The 10,918-nt window shown below is 45.3% G+C and overlaps 1 protein-coding gene across 2 annotated transcripts in view; it reads right to left on the reverse strand.

Moving 5' to 3' along the window:
• LOC123485509 (rhomboid-related protein 3-like) overlaps positions 1–9,872 on the reverse strand; it is a 64,686-nt gene extending 54,814 nt beyond the window's left edge. The window contains exons 1-2 of one of the 2 annotated variants that reach the window (XM_045216454.1): positions 9,089–9,872; positions 8,549–8,572 (exon numbers count right to left, since the gene is read on the reverse strand). In XM_045216454.1, coding sequence (XP_045072389.1) covers positions 8,549–8,572; positions 9,089–9,208 — 144 coding nt within the window. In that variant the 5' untranslated portion in view covers positions 9,209–9,872. The remainder of the gene's footprint in view (positions 1–8,548; positions 8,573–9,088) is intronic. The other variant, XM_045216455.1, reaches the window with a different exon arrangement.
• Positions 9,873–10,918: the final 1,046 nt, after the last annotated feature.

Genomic DNA, 10,918 nt, shown 5'->3' on the forward strand with positions numbered 1-10,918 from the left:
AGAGAGAGAGAGAGAGAGAGAGAGAGAGAGAGAGAGAGAGAGAGAGAGAGAGAGAGAGAGAGAGAGAGAGAGAGAGAGAGAGAGAGAGAGAGAGAGAGAGAGAGAGATGTAAGAGGAGACATCCCGGCGGTCCAAGTGAAAGCTAAGCACTGTCAGTCGATCACCTTGGGCATGTGCTGAGCCGACGAGGTGACCATGACGACAACAAAACAAGAGGGGGGACCAAGAGGGCTTCCCCAAATAACAGAACTGAGACCTCCACAATGATCCAAGACTTTGCAGAGAATTCGAAAGAGAGAAAAATAAATTATGTTACCAGTTGCCACTTCGCTTTTTCAACCAAGGTGAATTAACTGCATATCAAGCGGAGGTAAAAAGATATTCAGCCGGCAACTCTTGGTAGTACAATGGAAGTTCAGTTAGAGGAGAGAAATTTGCATGAGTAAGTATAGAATACGTTATTCTATTCTAAAAACGACAGTGTGCTATTACCATGAACTTCTCATGGTATATCTTTAGCTTCCCAGCAGATTAAATTGCTTCCCAAATTGCACCCTATTCCCTATATGGTGCACTACTTTTGACCAGGGTCCATTGGTAGTAGTGCACTATGTAGGGAATAGGGTGCCATTTGGGACGCACTCACCCTCTCTAGTGACACGTGATAATTGTTTCTTCACTCCCATATGAAGACTGTTGAGATGGCTAGGGGACTGAAAATCTGCATTATTGGTTGCAGTGAGAGAACAGGTCTCATAGGCTACAATGTGTCAGCCAAAGCAGGAAATAGTGCTACTGAGGTAGAATATGGAAGTTAACAGACCAAGTATGAGTCTCAGACTAGGAGTGCTGAAAAAGGGTCAGTTTAGCCTTTTAGAGTGGGTTTGTGAGTGGGAGGACAAGGATTGTGAGTGGAAGGAAAAGTTGCTGCAGGAAACGCAATTATCTTTGAATTGCCTCTCGCTTTATTTAATCCAAACCGCAAGCTGTCCTCACTTCAACACTAGTGTACTGTCTAGGGAGACGATATACTGTACACAGCTAGACAGTGAGGTGTTTTAAAACGGAGTGCTTCATGGCCTGGTGAACACAAGGGATGTATTCAGTTACACTGGTTTGTGGTTTAAATTAAATGCATACACACACAGTCACATACGCCACACACACACACACACGCTGGTTTAGTGTTTAAATGCATAATGCTGCATCGTCAATGTTACGCATTAACCAGTCAGAGAGAGAAACATCTGCAGAGGTTTTGTCTGCAGCCTCTGTTTGTCCGTGTAGTCAATGTACCATCTGTCTCAATAAAGACTAAATTGTTCTACCGAGGGAGAAGATAGAGGAGTTTGATATTGGAAGTTGTTGAGTTGTACATGCGGCATAGCCACTAATAGGCAGTGCTTGAGCGAGGATGGGAGATAGAAATCTGTTCACAAACACACACACACACACACACACACACACACACACACACACACACACACACACACACACACACAAACACACACACACAAACACACACACACAAACACACACACACAAACACACACACAAACACACACACACAAACACACACACACAAACACACACACACAAACACACACACAAATCTCTTCACCACATTGATGGGTAAACACACCGTTTATTGTTGCAGTGTCAACAGTCCACCTGCAGGGCTTCATTGTTGAACCAGTAGGGTTCGTGGTGCAGGAATGTGTAACAGAGACAGACCCCACTGTGTGTCTGTGTGTGTGTGTGTATGTGTGTGTGTGTGTGTGTGTGTGTGTGCGTGAGTGAGTGTGCTCTGATTCACTAGACCAGTGATCGCCAAGGCATTCCTAGTCGATCACCAAACATTTATGTAAAGAAACAACAACCTTGCCAAAGACAGTACAGTATGAAGATAGGCTAAAACTGCTTCTCCGATAGAAATCCCCGATCACACTTGTAGGCGATGTCATGGCGACGTTGGCTGGCTAAGCTCATGCGCAGAAACACGTCGTTGGGTCTAACGGTCGTCTCGCGCCGAACTGCACATCTGCAGGCCGTCAAATCAAAGGCACTCCTTCGATATAAAGTTGTTTTTGACTTAAATAAAAATGTGTCAGTTTGTCACTTTCAAAAAGTTGGAGAAATTACATGTTAAAATACTTAAGACATTAGCTTGAATCTAGGTTGTGCAAAAATTAACAACTAAGGAAGAATTTTTCACTTCTCTCATTGACTTCTCAAACCCCAAACCCCGGCCTGGTCTGCTTAGTCTGCTTCCCAAGTGTTCCCGGAAGTTTCGCGATGTTGCGTCTCTGGGTTTAGAAACTCTGTGGCCTTTCGTTCCTATTTTAAAAATATATATAGTTTCATTGTTCAGTGTTCCCATTTTGAACCAGTTCATGTGTCTGAAAGTAGAACTCCGCCTACCCAGCAGGTCCAGAGAGCAAATCACGTGCACTTATAGACCTACCGCTGGCCAATCAGATAGCTCAGATCACCGTGTCTGCAGTTTCCTTGAGCCATAAACTAAAAAGAAGCCTCAAGCACACAGAAAAGTTGATACTGTGAAATTTCAAAACTGACTAGAGAGACTCAACGAATACAGCAAAGAGCTGCTGTTTTTATGAGTAAGTTCATGTTAAAGTTGTTATTCAGCACTGTCAACACTTTGTTCAACCCTTTTATAAGCCATGAAATGCGCATTCACCCTACTTCCACTAGCGCTACAACCAGCACTGCAGCTGCAATGAATGAGTAGCAAAGGGGTTTGATAGGCTTGCGTTGTTATTATTAGCGGCTTGTGTCTTTTTGAATATCAAGGAATATTTCACTTTCTCTGTTTATAGGAGTAACAACATGAATTGGTGGATGAAGCCGAAATAATGCAGTACGACTTGAGTTTCGCAATCAACGGAAGACTGTGTCCCCGGAGGGAGGGAGAGCAAAGGGACGGTGAGTCGGCTGCGTCCTCCCTCCACTCAGACTGACCATCAGATGCAGGTCATAAATTATATATTATGCTCACTCAGCTGTACCTCACAAGTAAAACATCAAATGATATATTACCAGTGTGATCATATACCTCAAATGTTGTAATATAATTTCTAAATGGTCTGAGAAGAACAACGTTGGCAGGGCAATTCAAGCATAGCCAATATGTAGTGATAATGTATTGGGCCTATAGTCTATTACAAACCTCATTGCTACAGAACTGTTTTTAATAGGTTAATATTGCACAGGCTTACGTTTTTAAAGTCGTGTTTAAAACTAAATCTGAGTGGCAGATCTCGGCTTGCATTTTGGTGACCACTGCACTAGACCTTTTGTCTAACCTTAACCCCAGTAGAACCATATAACCATAACCCGAATACACACACTCTCACAAACACACACTTTCACAAGAAACACACACAAACCCAATGTGTAAAACGTAGGAACTCCAACAAACACATTCACAAAGACCACGGAATGACTTTGGCACAAAAGGCATGAAACCCACACATACTGCTGGCCCCCAGGTGTTTAGAGTAGAGTGGTGGGTCCCTGCCAGGAGAGGACTCTCCCAGTATAGTATCCCCTGTAACCACAACCGGTGGGAAGGTATCACAGTTTCAGCCATAAGGAATGAATGGACCTTAGTGTCTTTGATCCCAATAGATCTGAGAGACAAGCTGAAATAGGAGGATACAAGCCGTTTAGTTTGGGGAATCTTGATCGGTATGTCAAGGGTTTCTATGGAAACAGGGGAGTTCATAAAGATATTGCAGACATTGCAGGGCAGGTTCTACTACTGTACTCAACTTATGCGCGACACTGGGAGCTATGAGTGACATGTAACGTGCTCCCACAGTCAGAGAGAAATGAAGAAGATTCACTTTCACTGAGCGTAGAAAGTTAATGATACACTGAGTATAACAACTCATGTTAATAAAAACTCAGAGGATATCACCCTATCAGACCCCTTCAGTAACCTACTGAAGTGTGTGTAAACGTACTCAAGCAGTGGTGAACTTATGAGAGCCTGTAAGTGGATGATGGGTACTCTCTCCTCAGCAGTGTTATCCACTTCACTGTAGAAACTGAAGCCAAATCGGCCAAAAAACTAAACGAAGAGAGAGAGAGAGCGAGAAGAGAGAGAGAGAGAGAGAGAGCGAGAGAGAGAGAGAGAGAGAGAGAGAGAGAGAGAGAGAGAGAGAGAGAGAGAGAGAGAGAGAGAGAGAGAGAGAGAGAGAAGAGAGAAGAGATAAGAGATAAGAGAGAGAGAGGGGGAGAGAGGGGAGAGAGAGAGAAGAGAGAAGAGAGAGAGAGAGAGAGAGGGGGGGAGAGGGGAGAGAGAGAGAGAGAGAGAGAGAGAGAGAGAGAGAGAGAGAGAGGAGAGAGAGAGAGGGGGGGGAGAGAGGGGGAGAGAGATGACACAGGGTCTCTGCACTGGCAGCTGGCGTGTCCCCACATCCACACAGTCACACACAGATTCAAACACTCTCCCCAGAGTACCACTCACTGGCATCGATTCCACTCCGCTGAACCCCTCTAACAGATTAACATATCGAAGAAAACATAGGGACATACTGTATGTACACACAGTCACACACACATGCACAAATAAATACACATTAAACAAACATGTGCTGTACACACACACACACACAAACAGAGGGGACCACCCTGTACCATGTGGGTAGAGCACAGAGCATTGACCCATCAAAAGATAGTTTCATTTGGTGCTGCCATCTTCTATCTCTCCATGTGTACACACTGCAGTCTGCAGCCAATTATGACTGAAGCAGCAGCACATCTTTCTTTCTATCGACAGATTGACAGGCAGAGGAGGGGCTATTTATAGCGCAACATAAGAAGAGCTGTTCACACCTCACTGACTGGAACGCCCTTTCATTAAGGAAATAAGGAAATGTATTTCAAGCATTTAGAGACTAGTAAGAGAGCTGGAAACAGATTGGGTCTCTCAATAAAAACCATAGATATAGACTATAGCCTATGTATAGAGCTATACATATAGACTATACATATAGACTGATCTATCAATCTATGAGGAAGGGGGGCAGAGAGGAGGTATGGTAAATCAGCATCAACACATGGGGAGCTAACAGGAAATAAACACCTAAATGCTGAGACAATTGGGATGAGAGAGGACGTATGGCAACCCTACAATCAGACCAGGGACACCATTTTGGCTCAAACCCAATTAGTACCAGTTACCTGGACTGTTGACAATCAACCCTCTGAGTCATGACAATGGAGAGGAGAGGGACAACAGGGTTGAGAGGCTGGCAGCTGTACCATCTGGGGACCGAGTGAGTGGCTATAAACAAAAGATGCCCGAAATTATGGCTGCCTGCCTTCCTATTCTGTCAATGGCAGCCACGCTCCACTTCACATGCTCACTGACACATACAACAGCATGAGATAAAGAGCCCAGATTGAGAGGACACACACACACACACACACACACACACACACACACACACTGAGAACAGGTGGGTCCCTACTCCAATCAAAGAGCATTTGACTGGTTCATGTCCCCAGTTCACTGTAGTGTGTAATGTGATAGAATCCTGGTAAAAATAACTGGATGTGTGTACAACAGTGGGGGCTGCTGAGGGGAGGACGGCTCATAATAATAATAATGGCTGGAATGGAGCAAATGGAATGACATCAAACACATGGAAACCATGTGTGTTAATGTATTTGATACCATTCCACCTGTTCCGCTCCAGCCATTACCACGAGCCCGTCCTCCCCAAGTAAGGTGCCACCAACCTCCTGTGGTGCACACGGTGTGCCCGTGTGAAGAAGTCTTAATCCTCATAATTCCCGCTGTTCTGGATGCGTGCCTGTTGGCGTCTTAACTGGTCAGAGGCAGGCAGAGCAGGATTGTGTGTGTACAGTACAGTGGTACATGTCAACACAAAGGGTGTAGTGTTGGGACGACTGGCCATTGTGGGGACACACAGGGAAGGCAGAATGGGTAATAATGGGACTGGGGCCAGATAGGGCTGGGAACCGTTCTATAGATTATATTTCTATGGTATGTACTCTGTGCCTCAAATAAGATGGTGTTAAGAGCTTTTGTTTAAGTCATTCAAAGGTCAGCCAGGGAGTTGTAACATTAGCAAGCAGGGTAGCCTCCATATGTTCCTTCACCCATAAGTTCCAAACCATTTGCATTAGTATACAGACTTAATATTCCATGTTCGGTGCTGAATTCACCTGGGCCCTTCCATGGAAAGGTAACAGGGAGTGACTAATGGGGACATTCCCATCCCAGATAATGACTCAGTTGTACACAGAAATGTGTCAGCGCAACAAGCAACAAACACAATAAGATCCTTCTCCCTCTCCACCAACCACTAAGGAAACAGGATGAGGTAACACAACACATATCCACTATAACATTTGTAATGCACACTGCACCGCCTTACACAGTCATAAAAACAAAAACAAATATCCCTTGGGTCATCTTTCAAGGGAAAAAACAAACTTGTTTGTTCCATTTTTCCTGATCCATCCTATTTCTAACAACAAGCCCTTAATACATGTATACTTAGGCCTACATCTTTCCAATCCTGGGAAACAAGCAGAAAATCTGTGAGGGCACAGACTGTTGTGTGTCTTGAGTGGTTTCACCATCATCACTAATCAGGCTAGTATAGAGTTGGACTGTGGACTTGCTGGAGTGCAGCTGGTAGCCTACTCCACTGATGGGCTGTCTGGTTCATTGAGAGTGTGTGTGTGTGTGTGTGTGCGCGCGTGTGTGTGTGTGTGTAGTAGTCCCCATTCCCTAGTATGTTTAGAGATCTTAGATGGGTAACACAAATCAGAGCTATCGTAGGTTTATTATCTTATTTCCTGGTTGAGGAGAAAGCACTTTCACTGCAACAAAGCCCTCTCGGGGGACAGTGTGGGAACTGAACAGAGCACACAGCACTTTGATTAAAACACCAGCCTGGGAGATATGGAAGTCAGTGTCCCAAATGATACCCTATTCCCTTTATAGTTCACTACTTTTGACTAGGGCCTATAGGGTTCTGGTCAAAAGTAGTACACTACATAGGGAATAGGGTGCTATTTGGGACATATCCTAGATAGTTGCGTTGGCACATTGGCCAGCTAAACAATCTGGGTGATGTGGATGGACAATTTGTGCTCTCAAGATGTCAAAGCAGAGAATTATGGTAAACGTTATCCCTGTATCATATTATCTGTGTCCCAAATGGTATCCTATTTCCTAAATAGTGCACAACTTTTGAACAGGGCTCTGGTCAAGAGTAGTCTACTATATAGGAAATAGGGTGCTATTTGGGGTGCAAACATTGCCATTTATGAACTAAACATCCAACGAGCAAGGCCTATTCCTCTGTTTCTGAACGTCCAACTATTCCTGTTTTTCAGTCACCCAATGGTTGCCAGTGTTGTTAAAAATCCCAATTTCTGCTCCACCATCTACCCCATCATTTATCTTCCTTAGTGTCCACTGTGAGGAGCTGAGTGACCCTAAAGGTCAACATTTCCAATGTATGACAAATGGAACGGGTCATTTAAGAGGTGGAGGGAGGAGGGGAGGAGGGAATAAAAGAGTGAAAGGGCATTTGTAGCTGCCAGACTGGACAGCAACCCCTTCTATAGGCTCTATTTGGTTCGCCCCCCACCTCCCTCCCATCTAGTCTGAAGTCCACTTCAGAAATTCAAAGCAATGCCGCGCCGCATAAAGGCAGCGGATTGAGAGGCCCGCTTAATGCCTGTCCACAATGACTACCCCCCCTCACACACACATATACACATATACCCGGCCAGTCCCCCCAGAGCCTGAAAGAGCGAGCCTGACACGAGCCTCTGACTTCCCCCCAGTCCCCCTGTCCCCCTCCCTAACCCCCCTATACTTCCTTTGTCCCCCCCCCATGAGGGACCAGGAGTGAGTGTAGGACCCGCCAGCCGGGCTGGGGCAGGTGTTGAGGCAGCTCCAGTGGGATGGAGTGGTGGGAGAGAGGGTGTGCGAGTCGGGGGAGGGTCTGGTTCTCCGTCTGTCAGGCCAACCTGATGGCCTGGGCCTTACACACACACCCCTTGTTTGTCACCGTGGCCGCTGACATGACAGCCCACAGGGCCACAGGCGGAGCAACAGCAACTGTAACCAGGATGATGTATCGCTCTAATTGCATTTAGGAGGGTCGATGTCAGGAGGACTGGAGGAGGGACACCCACCACAACCTGCTTGCCTCTTCTATCTGGTTCTCCACCTTCCATTCCTTGGGCATCAAGGGCTCCACTCACCGCCACCGCAGGAATGACGGGAGTTAGACTTCATAATAATGGCAAGGATAGTTTACTTGCTATTCCATGAGTATTGGCCGAAGCTCAGCTCATAAGTCACAGTTTTAGTACTGAATAAGTTAGTAATAAAGCACATGTTAACTTGTAACAAGTTACAAAGTTAGGACAGCAAACAGTTCCTCACATAAAAAGACAGGTAAGTTGACACTCGTCATGAGTGCGCATGCAACAGAGACAGAGTCTGTAACACAAGGCCTGTACATACCTTGTCGAACAGAGATTTCCATTGCTGAGAGGGAAAGAGAAAGGTGTAAAGAAAATATTTCAGAGAGAAAGGAGCCATTTAAAAGATAGACACACCTGTCATTAAGGAGTGATGTCAGCAGGTAGCCTACAAGGGCTTTCATTCATTCAATTAATCAATCTAATTTAACTATTGAGGACATCATCAATTATGTATGGTAGTAGCCATGCTATGCCTGCTGTGGTAGCTGTAATGAACACATATAGTCAATGGATTGTTGACTGTGATGATATAATGACTATGGTCTATGAAGCTGTCTGAAAATGGTCGCTGGCATAATGATATTCATAGCTTACAACCATAACACAGTATGATATATTGCTGGCATAACATAGGCCATCATTATAAATACTAATTAGTTATTATTTGAATTGCCTAGTTAAAGAAAAAGATACGCTACTGTAGAATACACCAGAGGAAAATGTGCCTTTAGGGTGATATTCTGTATTAGGAGGAAATTGAAAAACGCTGAAGACAATATGAATATGGCTCAAGACTTACGTCCTCTGGGGCCACAGGAAGGACATCGATACTCTCCAGCACTTCTATCTCGTCTCCCTCCGCGTTCGCCGCCACTGCTGGAGAGGAATGCACCGGCATGTCCCGTGACGCGTCGGGCATTGTCAGGCTGCGGCTGCCCCTCTCCTCAATCCACCACTGAGCGATTCAAGATTAAATCCTTAATGACAAACAATATCCATTCTCTGCTATTTGAGCCACATTACGCATATAATCCATATTTGAGAAATCCCAAGTGAGGTTAATCAACGCAGGTGTCTCAAACACAATTGGCCATCCTTATTCCAACCTTGGTCCTTTGAGGCTATTTGGAAATATATTAGCCCACAAAATAACATATATCTTCCGTTTGTTCACAAGGTCATTGAAGAGAAAATATATGTTCACTAGATCCACGCACAGAGCAAAAGTTGAGTGCCGAGTTGAGTGTCGGTGGAGTGCGCATCTGCGTCTCGCCACTCCGAGCGACAGTGTGTTTGTAACAACTGAATTGGGTGTGTGTGACCACCAAGTCCTTCTACAATTTCATACGACAGCCCACCTGCACCTCAGTCCAGCTCTCTATGGACAGACACGGCGTTTTTCACTGCCAAAGTGCTGAATTCTCATTGGGACGGAGAGGCAGGCAACTATCCAAGTTGACAGCCGTGAGTGTTCATTCCAATGTGACTCACCTTAAAGTGAAATAGAACAGAGGTGTGTGTAGCGATATTGAAACCAATTGGCTACTCACTTCAATAGTGAATAAGAGAAGACGTCATAGTGTATTACAAGGCAATAGGCATAGTTGGGGGGCAGCATAAAACAGCATATTAGGCTACTCAATCTACTGCGCATAAAGCAGCATGCATAGTCTAAATGTCATGCCAGTCCGTCACCTGAACACTCACTCCAAAGATGTCTAGTCGACCGTCCAAAAGTCGCGCAAGTGTAAATTCTGGTGCGTCATTGTACACTCGCAGTTGTTTACAGCGACGCAGCTCGGCCAGCTGCCCAACTCCGCTGTGTCTCAGTCAGCAGCCTCTAGGAACACTGACTCCGCTCCCCGAGTTGGATCGGGACCAGCCGGCACTCTGGCACTGTTCAAGCCGGTAGGCAGGCAGGCAAGCAGCTTCGGCTCCGTTCCACTGCCGCATGCGTGCCTCCGGCGCAGAGAAAGATGGATTTTTGGCGGCGAGGTTAGAACACCACCCACACCCACAGAAGGCTTCGAGGAACCCCAGTTCCCACCAGCTGGCTCTCACTCCGGTACTTTATCACGTTATGTCATCAGATAGACAGTGCGCGCATGTGACTCAGTGAGTAGACTTGGCTGAAGAGTATCCAAATTCAACACTCTTACAAATTTGGGTGTAGGCTATTAGAAATACACAAAATAGTATTCAGACAGTTGAAGTGCCTGATACGGATTTCATTCAAAGAGGGCCAATTCTATCCTTTAATATTTCCATCCAACATTCACTGAAAGGGTGGTAAATTAAATCATGAAGAATAGCACCTACTGATCTAGTAGGATCAGTTTAGAACACTTATGGTACCAAGTACTAACCAATGTTTGACCTTTCTTTTCGCCTTTCTTCCTCTCTGTATCTGGGTGGTAGGCGGGTTGAGTTTCAGAGGAAGGTAATAAGGGCTCCACACCTGTAAATTCCAGGTTGCGTTTTAGGGCCATAAACAAACACTCCCCTGCAGGCCTGCAATGACAATCAGCAAAATTATGGGTCTTCCATTCCAGAAGACCACCTACCCATTATCTATAAACACTTCAAACAAACCATTCATTTAAGATCAACCTGTGTGTGTGTGTGTGTG

Source organism: Coregonus clupeaformis, unplaced genomic scaffold (assembly GCF_020615455.1).
Source record: "Coregonus clupeaformis isolate EN_2021a unplaced genomic scaffold, ASM2061545v1 scaf0715, whole genome shotgun sequence".
NCBI lineage: Eukaryota > Metazoa > Chordata > Actinopteri > Salmoniformes > Salmonidae > Coregonus > Coregonus clupeaformis.